Source organism: Physeter macrocephalus, unplaced genomic scaffold (genome assembly GCF_002837175.3).
Source record: "Physeter macrocephalus isolate SW-GA unplaced genomic scaffold, ASM283717v5 random_109, whole genome shotgun sequence".
Lineage (NCBI taxonomy): Eukaryota > Metazoa > Chordata > Mammalia > Artiodactyla > Physeteridae > Physeter > Physeter macrocephalus.
Window position 1 is genome coordinate 1 of NW_021145395.1, and position 18428 is coordinate 18428.

The following is an 18428-nucleotide window of genomic DNA, read 5'->3' on the forward strand; positions in this document are numbered from 1 at the left end:
TCATAATTGGGCTCCCTGCTCTCTCTACAGTAACTACACCATCCAGATTAGCGTGCTCAGAATACTCTACCCTGTCACATTCCTATATGAAAACTCACAGTGACTCTCTACAATTTGTTAGTCTTCTACGGCATCTGTGATCTGGGAAAGATGCCTTAAAAGCATCTTAACAGCCTTAAAAGACGCTTCATCTCTCAAATAAGGCAACAGGAATTTGTAGTCTTTATGGCTTCTTCTAGGTCTAAAAGCACAAATTCCTGAGCCTGGAAAGCACAGGCTCTCTATCAGAGAGCCTCTATCAACCGCTTTGTCTGTAAAGGGACAGACAGTTAAGTATTTTCGGCTTTATGGGCCGTGAGGACTGTTGCAACCACCCAGCTCTGCCTTTGGAGCATAAAAGTAGGCACAGATAGTAAGTTAACAAATGAGTGAGGCTGTGTTCCAAAAAAAAATTTAACTGACACAGAAATCTGAATTTCACATAATTTTCACGTGTCATGAAATAGGCTTCTTCTTTCAACTATAAAAAATGTAAAAACCATTCTTACCTCATGGGCTGTAAATAAATAGGCCTCAGTTTGCTCTCTATCAACTACCTTATTTCTCCTATTCTAATAGAGCATTTTTCACAGGCCTGCCTGCATGGTCTCCTACTACCACCAGACAGATCATGATCATGTCCCACCCTACCTTACTGTTTTCTATATCTGTGGGGCTTATACTTCAGGGTTTATAAGAATTACCTGCAGGAATATGTATTTTAAACAAAATTCCCTGGTTGTTCTGATGCCAATAAAATCATCTGACCCATTTTAAGGTACAGCTAAACTATGTTTTCAATAAAACTCACCTCGATTACTGCAATACAACCACTCTTCATTCGATCATATCCCGTGTAGCCCCTAGTCATGTGTAAACAGTTATGTACACATGTAAAGTGGGTGTAAGATATAAAGTATAAAATATGCACACAACTCAACTAGACTGTAGTCCATCTGAACACACCCTCAATACCCTCCCTGTGGTACCTTTGTCAGGGATAGAGGCACAGTGGGTTGGTCAAGTGCACTGGACTGGAATGTCATTCAAGAAATGCCTCATTCACGATATGTATCCTCCTACTCTTATCTTGGTTCTGATTCTCAGTCCAGGGAAGACAAAAATGACCCTGAATATAACCATATAATAAAATACTACATAATCATTCAAAATTTAAAACAGTATAGAACGGTACATCTAACAAATCAATTCTGCTAAATTAAATGTATACGTACAACTTCAAATGTTATATCCCAAAACTTTAAAATAATAGGTATCACCTACTGAGATCTGATTATGTGGCAGGAACTGTTCAAATGCTCATTTAATCCTGAGGCAGGTACTGTATTACCCACATTCTACTATGGCACAGACAGATTAGGTCACTTGCCTCTGAGTACAGTGATTGTTGGTAATTTTATTTCCTTTCTGCATGTTCAATTTATCCCACTGAACAATAACCATTAGTTAGTTACCTTACTAATTAATGGTAATAACCATTAATTACTTTAGTAATTTAAGAAAGTTTTTTTTTTTTTAATGAGCCTGAATCTTCAGGTCATACTCAAAAAACACCTGGCTTTTTGAAGGATCTTTAAATGCATTCAACAATATCATTACTATACAAACTTTTGTTAAGTTTTAGTTCTTATATATTCCACAAATGTTTACTGTATAAGGCAATTTGTTCAAGGATCTATCAAGTGAGTTAAAAAAGCTAAATTTTGCAGTGTGCACCATTTGTTTTATCTTACCTCAGTAAAGACCATAAAGATAATATTTTTTTTTAATCTCCCAACAACGTGAAAACTTCCTTTAAAAAAATAAATTACTCTAATAATGATGCTCATAATTGACCATCACTACATAAACACTAACCCAAATTTAGTTCAGGTCTTTTAACTCTTAAGTAAATCTCATTCCCCATTCACTCGCTACTCTCTACCTTCCTCTTCTATGTTCTTTCAGACCCCTAAGCTTTTCTCTCAATGGTTCCCTCCCCAAGAATGCTCTCCCATTGCTATATTCCCGTCACTAGCTTCTTACCTAACAATGTTTCGCTCATAATAAGCATTTAACCACTTGCTGAATGAACACTGATTGAATACTCACCAGGTTTTCTTTTTTGGAATGACCACTTCTTCAGTCCCTTAATGTGAAAAATAAAACAAAGTGAATCGGTTTCCCAATACTACTACTATAAAGAAGTATAATGCATTAATACAAAAATGGAGTTATTTCAATATATTTTTATATACCTGTTGCATCAGCTCCTTCAACCTCTGGGATGGCTGCACTTCCAGAATAAAATCTACAAAAAAATAAAAGCCCTAAAGCTAATACTCATTAATGAACTTCCCACCTCACCTCCACTTATGTGCAACTCAGCCAAAATTTTCCAATTATCACGGATCAAACCAACTGGATAATTCATGTCAGCGTATGCTAAGAAGACACGGTCTCAATGGCAAGTTCAAAATGATTACAAAATATGTACCAGATATAGACATCATATTGCCAAAAAATTTTTAAATCAGCCCATCTCATTACATAAAATCAGGGAAAAAAGGAAAAATTTAGTAGCACTTAAACATTTGAGCAGCTTACCTGAAATATAAGGAACTTTCACCTTTAAGAACCCAAAACACTGAGGCTAAAAGGGATAATGTAATGAGCTCCTGATTTTACATGGATGATGCCCTGATGACAATAAAAGATTATCCCACTTAAAGCAATTTTGACAAATTATGAAACTAAGATCACCACAGCCTTTCATTCCACTTCCTTCAACAATCAGGAATGTACCAAATATATGTGTCCTAATTTAAACTTGGAACAATTTATATTATTTTTTTAACCCAAAATATAGAATCACTGACCCATGAATGAGTTTTAAAACGTTCTGATCATGCTAAAAAATACAGTCAATATACCACACAGATAATGTACACTACCTTGTAAGTATTTCCTTCCTAAATAGCATTGGTACCATTCAAAAAATTGTCAAGATGTGATTAAATGAAGAATTACTTCCTCTACTAGTGTCTGGTCTCGGGCATCATCTTAAAACAATACCTCTCTGCTAGAGATCAACTTGAGACAGGGATCAATTCTTTCAAATCATGCTGTTTCTCGTGACATGTATGTCACATACACCACTCGTCTTGTGGGTGAAGGCTGAGGGAGAGATGCTCCTGCCAATTAAGGCTTCTGCAGTACCAGGTGGAGCGTCTTCTCTTTTGCGAGGATTGAGGGAAGGTGTTACATTTAAGATGTATATTGTAAATTACACACCTCACTTATTACTCACAATTTTCTGATGGCTACTACTAGCTCCAGTATACACATAAGGGAATTTGTCTACTATCACCTCACAAAGGAAATGGCAAACATCGAATCCAAAATTAGATTATTCCCAAATGTTCACAACAAATTCCTGCCTATCATACTTCCACAACGCCAGTATGTACCTAGTGAAAAAAACTACACAAATGATAACATGCGCCACGTTTTAACAAACACAGCAATCCTATTCAGATTGTGTTCAGATCTTTTAGACTTTCCTATTTTTATGAACACCTGGATAATTTCTTTGGCCAAACATCCCCACAACACCCAGCATACAGTGGAACTCATAAACTGCCTTTAATTTGGGAAAACCTGATTTTCCCCCCTTCCTCCCGGTGGGTGAAAACGGGTAAGAGCGGATACAATTTTTCTTTCTTTTAAAACTTGGGGAGGCGTTGCCAATAGCCACACTTACTAGAATGCAAGATCCACAACAGCAGGATCCTAAATCTTGCCAAGAGTTCTAACCCCGGGGTAGGCGAGCCCCAGCAATAAATATACCCCTAACCAGCGCGTTTGGAGCCCTTCTTCAAGTACGCGGACTCCGCGTGCCCGCTTTCCGGGGCACGCAGCCGCGAGCGCACGCACGCGCCTTCCACTCCACCGTACCTAGTTCCCGAGCTCTCCGGGGGTAAAGGGGATACATATGGCCCAGGTGATCCTGGGGTCTTTCTCATGGATTCTCCAAGCTTCTCTTACCTGCTACTGGGGGCCCGTCCGCAGAGACCTGCCCGCCGACCCGTCAGCGGTAGGCAAAGCCCGCGGCGGACCCTCAGCCAGCGAGCCGAAGACACGGCCGCCATCTTTGGCGTCTTCGCATAGCATGCGGGAAGAGCATGCCCTCCGCCTTAAGGCTGGGGATGTGGGGGAGGTGGGCGTGGAATAGCTCGGCTATTGGGTGAGACGGAACAAGACGAAAGCAATCATAACATAGGCGGTTACCGTCCCATGGTTTGAAAGATTTTGCTTTGGAAGTTAAAGGCTCAGTACACCTCATTTGCCTCAAAGATATTTCCTAAAATATTATTTTAATGTCTTATATGTATTTGATTATTTTCAAAATAAAAGGGCGAGTGAGAGTCGTGAAATTATTTTCCTTCCCCCCCCCAGATCGGAAATGTTATCGTCCACGTAAATCTTCCCGTGAGTCTTTCTCGCGCGCGCAAGCGCAGTTTAAATCACATGGTGGCTGCGGGCCGGAGGGCAGCGTTAAAAATATACTCGTGGTGACTGGAATTTTTCTCTGGGTGTCAGAGGTCGGAACTGGCCTGGAGGATGTTGGGCTCAAAGAACATGCCCTGGCGGCGGCTGCAGGGCATTTCCTTCGGGATGTATTCGGCCGAAGAGCTCAAGTAAGGAGTTGGTGGGAAGCATGCAGAGCTTCTTGGGGTCGGGGCCACAAACTACCGTTCCCACAAGGTCTGGCGCCCAGTTTCTCAGAGTCCATGGCTGTCTGGCGCATGGTCTGCTGGGACTCGTAGTTCCGGGAACGTCCTGGGCTAGTAACCACTGCCTAGAACCCAGTGGGGCTGGGGAAGAGTTTGCCCTTGGGAAGGTGGGGGTATCCAGATTGCAGCGTTATCATCCGCCAGTCTCCTTGTTAATTAGCCTGGGTTTGTGTAGTTACTATAATGTCTCTGACGTGGTTTATTAAGCTCATGGTTAGTCTCCTTGTCTATAAAATGATGGTCATTCGAGACTCAATTCATGCGACAATTTCTCCTTGCTAGGACTGCTTATATTTTCTGCCTAATTACTAAATCAAAGGGGCCCTCTTCCGTCCTCATTTTGATCACCGTAACATTTGACAGTCTTTCTCTTTTCCAGCACCTTATTTATTGTCTTCAGGTTCTTTTATTTCTGTGACAGTTATTACTTCTTTCTTCCCTTTATCAACCCACAAACATTTATCCATCGTCCAGTTTTTGCCAGGCACTAAGCTAAGCATTCGTGACACGTTGGTGAACAAGGTCCTTGCATTCGTGGTTTATATTCGAATTCGTCTCAGGCTTCTTAGCTGATTCCTCTTTTACTTAAATCTTGCTGTTCCTTGACATTCTATTCTGGTCATACATGCTGCTTTTCTTGTCCTAAATGTCCTCCCTAGACAGTTTCACCACTTTCATGAGTGATACTCTCAAATTTAAATCTCCAGACCAATTTTCGTTTCCTGATTTTTCAGACTCATTTTTTTTCAGCTGTTTTGGACATCTCTATTTGAATTTCACACCGAGTTCTTAAACTCCTGTACCAAAAACTCAACAACTACTTCCCCTAAAGGGAGAGGGAACTTGTCCCTCCAAAATGGTGTACCTAGTCTAGTGTAAAATGGTCAATATTTTGTGACAGGACAAATATTCTAGACCTATTTCTCCTGACATCTCATTTACTTATTGGGCTCTTACTGTGTGTCACCTACATCTCTTCGTTCTATAATCTCCTTTTCAACACTACTGTTACTATTTTAGATCAGACCCTTATCTCTTGTTTGAACTGTCTTTTTCTTCCGCCTCCCCCGCCCTTACACCAGTCCAGTGCATGCTCTACATTGCTGTTAAAATTATTCTTCCAAAGTGCAGATGTGATGGTGCTGCTCTCACCCTTAAAACCCTCTAGAGGCTTTCCATTTCCCTCAGGTAAATGATACTTTCTTAGCTTAGCCTACAAGTTTACCCATGATCAGGCCAATGCTCATTTTTGCTAAAGCATCATCCCTTCGCTAGCCCTACTAAACCACTTGCACATTCCATAAAGTGCCATCAGGTTTCAATGTCTGGGCCTTACCTCAAGCTCTTTCCTCTGCATGCATTGTCCTCTCTGCCAGAGGGATCTGCTTCTCTGCCCTTGACCCCGACCCCCAGCAGACACCAGGAGAGCATCTCTCCCCCTCTTAAGGCTCAGCTCAACCTCCCTCATTTTCTGAGGTCTTTCCACACCTAGTACAGCTGTCTATTATGGTGCCTCAGTTCCTTTCTTTTCTTGTTTATATTTCCGCCTCTCTCCACTAGCCTTGAGCTTCCTCATTCCTTTCTTTTATCCTCAACTCTGGTCGAATGACTGGATGAATAAACTGAGCTACAACGGTATGCTGGCCCAGAAATTTCAATTATATCATCACTACCCATACATACTATTTCATCCAAAAGCAAAAGAATTGAATTTTTACAAGTTAATTGCGGACTTTTTAGACAGGGAACTGCATAAGCAAATTTATACCTGTTACTAGCATTGTAGACCTATTTGAGTCTGGGGTTGACAAATATCAATCATTATGCTACCTTTTATTGTGTTAAGTTCTATTAGCTTCCTAGGTCACTTGGAGTAAAAGCCAAGTCCTTAAAATGCCTTGGAAAGGTCATTCTGGCCCCTGCTACTTCTCTGAACTTACCTCTGTACTCACCCTGGCCTCCTTGCTGTTCCCGGAGCACCACAGTCACACATCCACCTCAGGGCCTTTGCACTCCCTGCTTCTTCCTCCTGTAAAGATGACCGCATGGCTCACTCCCTCATCTCCTTCAGGCTTTTGTTCAGTATAACCTTCTCAATACAGGCTCCCCCAGCCACTGGCCCACTCTATTGTCCTTCCCCTTTTCTGCTTTACTTTTCTTCATAGAATGTTCTGCCATCCAGTAGACTGTGTGCTTATTTATCTTGGCTTTTGTCTGCCTGCCTTCAATAGGATGTAAGGCCCATGAGCACAGCGATTCTTTTCTGTTTTCCCAGCATCTAAAGGTGTGTCTGGCACATAATAAGCACTCAGTAGATATTTGTTAAGTGCACTCACGGGTGAATGGGGGAGCTATCTGTTCAGTGCTTGGTACTACCAGTCCTTACTGCAACCATTTGTGTTGGTGTCTGCAGTTACAGGAGAGGAAATTCCTGTCCAGAGAATAAAATGACTCTCTAGGAGGCAGCAAAGTCATCCTCAACCCCAGCTTGCTAGTCTTAAACTCTTTTCTCTCCAGTGGAATCCTTGCTGATTGCTCTTCCCATTGCATCCCATTCCTGCAATGATTAGAGGAGTTTTCTCCTCCTCCCCAGCTAGAGAGAGGAGCTTTGCTCCTTACCACATAGAAAGACTTAGGATGAAGACAAAAAGAAAAAAAAATTCAGTTTTGGATGTGAGCTATTTGTGTTGCCTTGACAAGCACAGGACACAGTTCTTCTGCCAGTTGACACAGGTGTGTGCTGGCCCCACCTGCCTACTCTTTTTCCATCACTGTAGGCTCCAGGCAAGGGAAGTGAAGTACCAACTTACAGAACATGATAGAAAGAGGATCTAGTGGTACAAGTCTTTGCACCCAGACCTAATTAATTTGTGTTTGCCTTATGCAATAAATGTTTTCCTTGTTTAAAATTCCAGTTAAGTTTTAGAGCTTAGTGTAAAATGAACGAGAAGGAAATGTAGATGAATATTTTTCCAACTTCGAAGGAGAAAGACTTAGCCCAAAGGTAGTGGAAGAAAGCAGCAGTGGGTTTAACTCATTAAAAAACTTTAAATTATGCAAACAATATCATCAAGAAAGTGAAAAAGATGTTAAAAAAAAAAGTGAAAAGATGAGTCGGAAGAAATATCTGCAAATCATGTATCTGACAAAGGACTTGTATACTGAATATACAGAGCACTCTTACAACTCAATAATAAAACAGCAAATAACCCAATTACAAAACAGGTAAAGGATTTGAATAGACATTTCTCCAAAGAAGATATATAGGTGGCCAATAGGTACACAAAGACGTGCTCAACATCATTACTTATCAAAACCACAGTGAGATACTACACCACACCCACTAGGATTGCTAGAATCAAAAAGTCAGATCATAAAATGTGTTGGCAAGAATGTGGAGAAGTTAGAGCCTTGGTGTATTGCTGGTGGGACTGTAAAATGGTGCAGCCGCTTTGGAAAACAGTCTGGCAGTTCCTCAAAAAGTTAAACATGGAGTTACCATATGACTCAGCACTTTCATTCCTAGGTATATATCCATGAGAAATGAAAAAAATATATTCACACAGAAACTTGTGTACAGGACTTCCCTGGTGGCGCAGTGGTTAAGAATCCGCCTGCCAATGCAGGGGACATGGGTTCAAGCCCTGGTCTGGGAAGATCCTACACGCCCCGGAGCAACTAAGCCCATGCGCCACAACTACTGAGCCTGCCCTCTAGAGCCCATGCGCCACAACTACTGAGCCCGCGCTCTAGAGCCGGCGTGCCGCAACTGCTGAGCCTACAAGCAGCATCTCCTGAAGGCTGCGCGCCTAGAGCCCGTGCTCTGCAACAAGAGAAGCCACCGCAGTAAGCCCGCGCACTGCAACGAAGAGTAGCCCCTGCTCACCGCAACTAGAGGAAGCCTGCGCGCAGCAACAAAGACCCAACGCAGACAAAAATAAAAATTAATTAATTAATTATTTTTTAAAAAAGAAGAGTACCCAGGAAATTTCCATTGCATTTGTAATTTTTAAAAGAAGTGTATGCAAATGTTCCTGTCAGCCTTATTTATAGTAGCCAAAGTGTAAAACTAACCCAATAAAATACGGTGTATCCATGCAATGGAATATTTTTTGGCTATAAAAAAATGAAATACAGATACAGGCTACAACATGGATGAACCTTGAAAACATGCGAGATAAAAGAAGCCTGCTATAAGAGACCACATAGCATATGATTTAATTTATGTGAAATGTCCAGATGGACAAGTCTGTGGAGGCAAAAAGTAGATTAGTCATTGCATAGGACTGTGAGGGAGGTAGAGACAGATGGAGAGTGACTGCTAGGGTTTCCTTTACTGGGGACGAAAATGATATTGTGGTGATGGTTGCACAACTCTGTGGATATACTAAAAAACACCGAGTGTATACTTCAAATGGACGAACTGTACGTGAGTTACAGCTCAAGCTGTTTGAAGAATTTATAAACTTTCGCCTGTGAAAAATGACAAAAGACATCACAAGCTAGGAAAGTATTTGCCACCAAAAAAGGTTAATGTCCTCATATGTAAGGAGTTCATGTAGGCAAAGATAAAAAAGTTAAGGGCTTCCCTGGTGGCGCAGTGGTTGAGAGTCCGCCTGCCGATGCAGGGGACACAGGTTCATGCCCCGGTCCGGGAAGATCCCACATGCCGCGGAGCGGCTGGGCCCGTGAGCCACGGCCGCTGAGCCTGCATGTCCGGAGCCTGTGCTCTGCAACGGGAGAGGCCACAACAGTGAGAGGCCCGCGTACTGCCAAAAAAAAAAAAAAAAGTTAAGATTTTAACTTAAAAATGAGTTAAATTTTATTTTTTTAATTAAGTAAAGGACCTTTACTTGGCCTTTAAAACAAAACATAATAAAAAGATTAATTAACAGGGAAGGGGGTGGGTGGGATGCTGAGTCACTTTGCTGTACAGCAGAAGGTAATGCAGCATTTTAAAGCAACTATACTCCAATAACAAGTTTTAAACAATTTTTTAAAAAGATATATCCTAATTTCTGTTAAAAAAAATTTAATGTCACAGTGGGTAGCATTTTTTCACCTTAAATTTGGAGAGTTTTTAAGTGCTAAGACTCAGTGCTGGTTAGGACAGACAGACAATCTACCTACTGTTAGCCCATCTTTTCTGGAATGCAAGATGGCAAAATATATCAAGAGCTTCAAAACAGTTCGCCCTGGGACTTCCCTGGCAGTCCAGTGGTTAGGACTCCAAACTTCCACTGCAGGGGCCCTGGGTTCAATTCCTGGTCAGGGAACTAAGATCCTGCAAGCCTCGCAGGAGGCCACAAAACAAAACAAAACAGTTCGCCCCCTTTGACTCAAGGATTTCCCTTCACCAAGGAACTAATTATATTTTTAGGAAATAGTTAAAAGTTTGAATTATGCTATGCAAAAATCTTTATGCAGATAGTTGGCATGAGCTTACTTATAGTGGAGTTTGGCTAAATGAATTCTATTAATTGACATATAATGAAAGATTTGGTAATTCTTTCTTTATTTTTGGCTGCGTTGGGTTTTCGTTGCGGTGTGCAGGCTTCTCACTGCGGTGGCTTCTCTTGCTGCAGAGCTCGGGCTGTAGGCGCTCGGGCTTCAGTAGTTGTGGCTCGCGGGCTCAAGAGTGCAGGCTCAGTAGTTGTGGCACACGGGCTTAGTTGCTCCGTGGCATGTGGGATCTTCCTGGACCAGGGCTCGAACCCGTGTCCCCTGCATTAGCAGGCGGATTCTTAACCACTGCGCCACCAGGGAAGTCCCTGGTAATTCTTAATTACAGAATCTTTCCAAAGAATTTTTAGTGACCTGAAAACACTTAATGCTCGATGAAAATGACAAAGGCAATGCTGGAAATAGCAAATGATCCCAGTTACAGTTTTTAAAAATGTATCCATAGAAAGAAGTCTGTTAGCAGTTTTCTCTACGTTGTGAGATTTGTATTTCATTATCTTCATTTTCTAATTTACAAAAAAAGAAAGTTTAAAAGCAAACTTGGCATGAACGTAATTTTGGTAAAAGTAGTTAGGTGTCCTATGGGAGCCCGCTTTCAACCAAACATAAAATACTGCAATGAAACCTTCAGTAAAGCAGGTTATACTTCTCAAAGGTTTGCGTATTTATGTTTAACTTTTCTCAATTCACTATTCCTACATACTGGGATTATTCCCTTTCTTGAACTCGGTGGGTTTGGGGTTAGGTCTGGTCCATATCTCACCACACCCCCACCATTCTGGGCTTTGTCACCCGAATTAAATCACTAACCACTCTGAGCCTGTTTCCTCCTCTGAAAAACGCATATAGTGATGCCCATCTCAGAGGGTTCAAGTCAGACTAAATGCTGCTTATGACACGTTGGCGTGTAAGTCGGTACTTCTTTGTATAAAGTCGGCCAGTGTGTTCGGTTAGCTCAAGATTTGCACTAAGTCTGGGTTTTAAAGATGTTACCACTCACCGCTCTTCGTTCAGCTCATATTCATTGAGCACCTGTTGAGTGCAGGCTCTGGGCTAAGTGCTGAGGTGCAGTGGGGAGCAAGGCGGACACCAAGGCTGCCCTCTGGAGCCGTCTGCACGTCTGAAGACACAGACGTGGAACCATCCCTTGGTAAGTGCCGAAGAGGAAATGTCCTAGAAGTTGGGTAACCTTGTCTCACCTGCTCTTTTTTATCTCCCTAGGAAATTAAGCGTTAAGTCCATTACAAACCCTCGGTACCTGGATAGCCTGGGGAACCCGTCGGTGAACGGCCTGTACGATCTAGCTCTGGGCCCCGCGGACTCCAAAGAGGCGTGTTCCACCTGTGTGCAGGACTTCAGCAGCTGCCCCGGGCACCTGGGCCACATCGAGCTCCCGCTCACTGTGTACAACCCTCTCCTCTTCGAGGTATGTTCTGGCCTGGGCCACCCTGGCCACGTGGGTCTCAGGGCATGGGTGAGATTTGTGAGTGCCACCCCTCTCCCCAGGGCAGGTGTCTCAGGAGGTCAGCTCCCGACACTTTGAGCGAAAGTGCTGTTTACTTGGCGGTTTAAAACCTTGAGTGAAATTCAGTACGTTCAACTTGGCCTCCAGCCTTACCTAAAGGAACTTCAGTTTGATGCCCGTTGAGAAGAGCCACAGCTGGATTCTGTTTACACGGAGGGGAAAGCGTTCCGATCCATCCCTCGACCTTTTGTTCTAAGGGCTTTACGTCTTTCAGAAATGTGGGTGGGGCTTCCCTGGCAATAGAGGACTTTGGAATTCTCCAGGCCTCCCTGAGCCCTTCAGGTGGATTTGTAGGCTCTTGCTTAGTGGCAGGAAGAGCAGAGCTCCAGAAGGCCTAGCACTGAGCTGAGAATGAAGTTACTGCTCAGTCCTACTTGAACACTTCTGGCTTCCTACATCAGTTAACCCAGCCTCCGGGATTTGTTCTAAGCAACACAGATGGTAGTGTACATGGACATGATTTTTGTCTGTTAATCGTATTAGGGGAAGAGAATTGTCTTAGTTAAATACTAAACGTTTGAAACATTATTTTAAATGAAACATTTTAATTAAAAGTTTTCAATATTTAGGACTTCCCTGGTGGTCCAGTGGGTAAGACTCCACATTCCCAGCGCAGGGGGCCCCGGTTTGAACCCTGATCGAGGAACTAGATCCCACATGCTGCGACTAAAGATCCTGCCTGCTGCAACTAAACATGAAGCGGTGAAGATCCCACCTGCCGCAACTAAGACCTGGTGTAGCCTGAATAAATAAATATTTTTTAAAAAAAGTGTTCAGTATTTAAATGAGTACTAAATTTAGTATTTAAATAAATTAAAGGTAGTTCCCGACCTCAGACCCAAGGTAAATTTCTGGTGTTAATGGATTAAAATGAAACCATAAGAGAAAATATAGAGGAATATTTATCGAGTTCTTAAGGTGAAGAAGGGCCTTCCAGGTACATAGGGTGAAGTGGAATTCTTAAAGGAGTAAACTGACAACATAAAAACAAAAATCGTAAGTATGTATTACGTTGAAAATCACTTTGACTGCTACGTCACTTTCTAATATCCTGTCTCTTTTATTCCCTCTCTTCAGAAACTCTACCTTCTGCTCCGGGGTTCCTGTTTAAATTGTCACATGCTGACTTGCCCCCGGGCTGTCGTTCACCTGCTGCTCTGCCAGCTGAGAGTTCTGGAAGTCGGGGCCCTACAAGCAGTGTACGAGCTGGAGAGAATTCTGTACAGGGTAAGTGGGTAGTGGCTGTCATGGCAATCAGACAAGCCAGAGTGGTGGGTACAAGAGCTATTTGTGTGTGGCCCCTAAGCATAGTCACCAGAATGCTTGAGCTTTAAGTCTTGTGACTGGGTACAAATAGCTAGGTGTGAAAACATGAAGCCATAAGAATAATTAAAGGACTTCCCTGGTGGCGCAGTGGTTTAGAACCTGCCTGCCAATGCAGGAGACAGGGGTTCGAGGACTGGTCCGGGAAGGTCCCACATGCCGCGGAGCAGCTAAGCCCGTGCGCTGCAACTGCTGAGCCTGCGCTCTAGAGCCCGTGTGCCACAACTGCTGAAGCCTGCGTGCCTAGAGACTGTGCTCCGCGACAAGAGAAGCCATCGCAATGAGAAGCCCACGCACCGCAGTGAAGTGTAGCCCCCGCTCGCCGCAACTAGAGAAAGCCCGTGTGCAGCAGTGAAGACCCAACACAGCCATAAATAAATAAATAAATAATTTTTTTAAAGAAGGTATTGTCCTTGTCTCCAGGAACTCCCTCTCTTTATCCTCCCTGTGTGCTTATTTTTGACAGTTTGTCATTGTACTTAGCAAATTCTTTGTAGGAATAGTTTGAGGTCTGGGATGCTGGCTGCCTTCCTCCAGAGAGGGTTCTTATTGCTTTTGCCATATGCTTGGTGTCCTGGGACCATCGTCGTCCATGTTCAAGGCTGGACTGCACTGCAGGCTATGGGAAGCCAGGTGGTTCTGTTCCAGGGCTGGTCTAGTTCCCAAGGACATAGCCCTTAGGGTCCCCAGCCTCCTGTGTTTGTGGGGTGCAGTATGGCAGGAAGATATCCTGTTAGATTCCTGTCCTTGCACTAACTCTAAGCTTTCATTTCTCTCCGCTTTATCATCTAAGACCTTCAGAATGAAAAGTTCAAATTTTTTGGATTGTAGAATGTTTCCAAGGCCAGGCTAACGTGTTGCGCAGCTCCAGGGAGCATCACAAGTCTGTCAGCATCTTCCCCGGAGGGACGTAACTACCCTGAGGGTTGCCCCAGAGCTGTGCAGTGCGGCATCCCTTCCTCAGAGCAGCCACGGCCCCTGTGCTCTTTGACCTGGATTCCCATTTTCCCTTCAGTTTGGCCTTGGTTACCCCTCACCGTCCTGTCCGTTCTTCGGAGCTTTACATTTTTTAAGATATTTTATCCTGCCTTGGTTCTTTTCGCTTTTCGGTTTGGTCTGAATAATCTAGCTGACCACTATTGGAAGCAGAATAGTCTAAATTGTTATTTAAACTTTTTAACAGCAGTGTGGTCAAACTGTGTTGAAAATGCACCACAGCAGCCGCGAGGTTTCTTTCTCTCCCCTCAAACGAAACTCTCCCATCCTTGGAGAGGCCGCCCCCTGGTGCTGCTCATCATACCCTTGCTTTACTTCGATCATACAGTTTTTTTCTTTGTTTTCCAGTTTCTGGAAGAAAATGCTGATCCTACTGCCTTCGAAATTCAGGAAGAGTTAGAACGATATACGACCAAAATCCTGCAGAACAACCTCCTGGGATCCCACGGGGCACATGTGAGTTACCCTCTCTCTGTTTCCCAAACACTCGGTTTTTAGCATAATTATCACAGTTGCCTCCGCACTGTCTTTTGCGTATCCGTTAGCTTCCCAAAGTTTGAATCCGAGCTCTGCCTCTCGCGAGGCCTCTGACCTTGTAAGTTACATAACCGCCCCTGAGCCACCGGGTCCTCATCTTTGATGCCTGCCTGCAGGACTGAGGAGAAGGTTAGGTGAAATTAGTGGCTTGGGTACAGCATCCAGCGAGGCTTATGCTCTGGCTTACGGTCTCACTTGGAGAATAAGGCCCACGCCCTGTTCTTCTTTCTCCTTCCAACACTGCTAAATGACTGCTGCCTCCCTGTCCCCCCATCGCCCCTGTGTAAGTGTTAATTTGTTCAGGGAATGAGTGGTCTAGGTAATCAACCTGCAGGGCTCATCTTGAGCTCTGATTCACCTCATGCCCAAGTTTCACACCAGAGATTCTGATTTAATTGGTCTAGGGTGGGGCCCCAGGGGAGGGTACAAAAGCCCCCCTGGTGGTCTCATATGCAGCCAGTTCAGAACCACTAGTGTAGCTTAACTGTGGATGTGCCTTGCCTCGGAACTTTGAGGTCCATTCAAGGGAGGCAGCAGCTGCATCCAGAGAGGTTTCTTTCTTTTTTTTTTTTAAATATTTATGTATTTATTTGGCTGTGCCGTGTCCTAGTCGCGGCACGTGGGATCTTTAGTTGTGGCGTGCAGGATCTTTAGTTGCGGCATGCGGAGTCTTAGTTGTGGCGTGCAAACTCTTAGTCGCGGCATGTGGGATCTAGATCCCTGACCAGGAATCGAACCTGGGCCCCCTGCGTTGGGAGCACAGAACCTTAGCCACTGGACCACCAGGGAAGTCCCCAGAGAGGTTTGTTTTATTTATTTATTTATTTTTAATTAATTTATTTTTTATTTTTGGCTGCGTTGGGTCTTCGTTGCCGCGCGTGAGGCAACTCCAGTTGCGGCGAGCGAGGGCCCCTCTTCGTTGCGGTGCGCGGGCTTCTCATTGCAGTGGCTTCTCCTGCTGCAGAGCACGGGCTCCAGGCATGCGGGCTTCAGCAGTCGTGGCACGCGGGCTCTAGAGCACAGGCTCAGTAGTTGTGGCGCATGGGCTTAGTTGCTCCACGGCATGTGGGATCCTCCCGGACCAGGGCTCGAACCTGTGTCCCGTGCACTGGCAGGTAGATTCCCAACCACTTTGTCACCAGGGGAGTCCAGGTTTGTTTTAAATTAAAGTAGCATTTATTGATCCTTGGTGTATTCCAAGCCCCCCCACTGTATTCATGATGTCTTTGTCTTAGTAACAGCTTGGTAAGGTGGTTATCATTATCATTCCCATATTATGAATGAGGAAACTTAAGGAAAGAAGTCACTCAGTGATTGGTAGCATTTGGCTGTATTAGGGTTCTGTGGGAAATTTTAAGAAAGGGGTGGCTTCCTCTGGTTTTTCAAAAAAAGGTGAAGGGGGCTTCCCTGGTGGCGCAGTGGTTGCGCGTCCGCCCGCCGAGGCAGGGGAACCGGGTTCGCGCCCCGGTCTGGGAGGATCCCGCCTGCCGCGGAGCGGCTGGGCCCGTGAGCCATGGCCGCTGAGCCTGCGCGTCCGGAGCCTGTGCTCCGCAACGGGAGAGGCCACAACAGAGGGAGGCCCGCGTACCACAAAAAAAAAAAGGTGAAAACCAGAAAATGAATACCTACAGATTGTCTTCAGAATGGCACTCTGAGTTTCCTTGCCTTTCTTTAATAGGTAAAAAATGTCTGTGAGAGCAGGAGCAAACTCATTGCTTTCTTCTGGAAGGCACATATGACTGCTAAACGGTGTCCCCACTGCAAGTGAGTACCTGCCCATCTGTTGTTTTTTTAAATTTTATTAAAGTATAGTTGATTTACAATGTTGTATAAACTTCTGCTTTACAGCAGTGATTCAGTTATACACACATATATATATATATTCCTTTTCATATTTTTTCCATTATGGTTTATCACAGGTTATTGAATATAGTTCCCTGTGGTGTTTACCTATCCTATCTATAATAGTTTGCATGTGCTAATCCCAAACTCCCAACGCTTCCCTCCCCCACCTGCCATTCCCCTTGGCAACCACAAGCCTGTTCTCTGTGTCTGTGAGTCTGCTTCTGTTTCATAGATATGTTCGTTTGTGTCGTATCTTAGATTTCACATCGTTTGGTTTTTTTTCTCTCCTCAAAATTGTCCTCATGTCTAGAACCGGGCGGTCAGTTGTCCGAAAGGAGCACAACAGCAAACTGACAATCACATATCCGGCCGTGGTGCACAGGAAAGCTGACCAGAAGGACACTGAGCCCCAGGGTAAGCAGGCCGGGCCCCAGGAGGCCCTCGGCATGTCTTTCGTGTGTGGCCATCAGACGTGTCCCGAGCCTTGGGGATCCTTGGTCCTCCGCACCACATGTCTCTCAGCTGCACATTTGTGGTGGGCCAGCAGATGGTAGGTGTCCAGGCTCTTAGGGCCAGTGGGCATCCTGGCGAGCTCCCAGCCCCGGCCTCTCGTGCAGAACTGACGGCTGGGCTGCAGGGCGAGGCACCTGAATGACGCACCTCTTGCCACAGGTGGTTGGTTTTCTGAAAGATTTTTGAGGAAGAAGTTAAGAAATTTACCTGGCAAATATTTCACACCGTTTTGTTGTCAAACAAGTGTGGATTTATTTTGAAGTAAAATGTAGGTGAATTTTAAAGAAAAGCTGTGAGCAGCCAGAGAATGTTAGCGCCTCCTGCAGCCTGCCGTGACTGTCCTCTGAGATCCCTGGAGTAGCTCTGCTCTGCCCTAGGGGGTACCTGGGAAGAAATGTGAGAGACATGGTACTCCTGCTTTTTCATTTTTGTAGTTGTAAGTTTGTTTAAAGATGGCTTTTTGTTTTTTCTTTTGAAGTGACGATTAAATAAGGTGTTCCATTTGAAGTACTGAGACCAGTGCCTGCTATGTCTTATGTGCTCTGTAGATATTGACCGTTTGTTTTTTGTAATACAGTCAGTGTGCCAGGACGGGAAAAGCATCACCTGTGATGGACACCTCACTCTGCTTCTTATTCTGAGGGGCTTAGAGAAGGTCGCTTCTTGGGCCTTGGGTTTCCAACTCTATATGGTGGCAGCGACAGAACTTCTTGCCCAGAGTTGGGGAAATTTCATGTGCAAAAGTCTGTAGCATATTGTTTCTAAACCTTATTCCAGAGTTCAAGAACACAGAATAGGCAAGGAAATAAGTTCTCTTCCTGGAGTTGCATAAACTGTCTTTTGCATTGAGGACTATGGCAAGGCCTAGAGTAAGTAACTGCCTTACCCGTTTGGGCGGCTGTTACAAAAGTACCATAAACCAAGTGGTGTTTATAAACAACAGACATTTATTTCTCACAGTTCTGGAGGCTGGGAAGTCCAGGGTTGTTGTGCTGGCACATTCGGTGTCTGGTGAGGGCCCACTTCCTCAATGACAGCCAACTACTCCCTGTAACGTCACATGGTGGAAAGAGGCGAGGGAGCTCTGTTGGGGTCTTTTCATAAGGGCACCAGTCCCAGTCATGAGAGTTCCACCTTCATGACCTAATCACCTCCCAAAGGTCCGACCTCCTGACACATCACCATTTGGGGGGTTAGGATTTCAACACATGAAACTTGAGGGAATACAGACATTGAGACCATAGCAATAGCAAACGTGTTTATTATTACTTTTTAAATAAACCTACTACTTTAGACTAATTTTAGCCGTATAGAAGGGTTGCAGACATGGTACAGAGAGGTACTGTGTACTCTTTACTCAGTTTGCCCTTAACGTAACATCTTAGATGACC

General features: G+C 44.2%; 1 protein-coding gene and 1 long non-coding RNA gene across 2 annotated transcripts in view; one reads left to right on the forward strand and one right to left on the reverse strand.

The window, feature by feature from the left end:
• Positions 1-21: 21 nt before the first annotated feature.
• LOC114484869 (uncharacterized) lies at positions 22-4237 on the reverse strand. Its single transcript, XR_003678236.2, has 4 exons — positions 4087-4237; positions 2298-2350; positions 2152-2188; positions 22-1168 (listed from the first exon to the last, which is right to left on the reverse strand). It is a non-coding gene; the product is annotated as an uncharacterized lncRNA (long non-coding RNA).
• A 348-nt stretch (positions 4238-4585) lies between these two features.
• Positions 4586-18428, forward strand: part of POLR1A (RNA polymerase I subunit A) — a 75396-nt gene continuing 61553 nt past the window's right edge. Inside the window, exons 1-6 of the mRNA XM_024129901.3 lie at positions 4586-4739; positions 11520-11724; positions 12901-13050; positions 14491-14598; positions 16358-16443; positions 16835-16938. Coding sequence (XP_023985669.1) covers positions 4663-4739; positions 11520-11724; positions 12901-13050; positions 14491-14598; positions 16358-16443; positions 16835-16938 — 730 coding nt within the window. The 5' untranslated portion in view covers positions 4586-4662. The remainder of the gene's footprint in view (positions 4740-11519; positions 11725-12900; positions 13051-14490; positions 14599-16357; positions 16444-16834; positions 16939-18428) is intronic.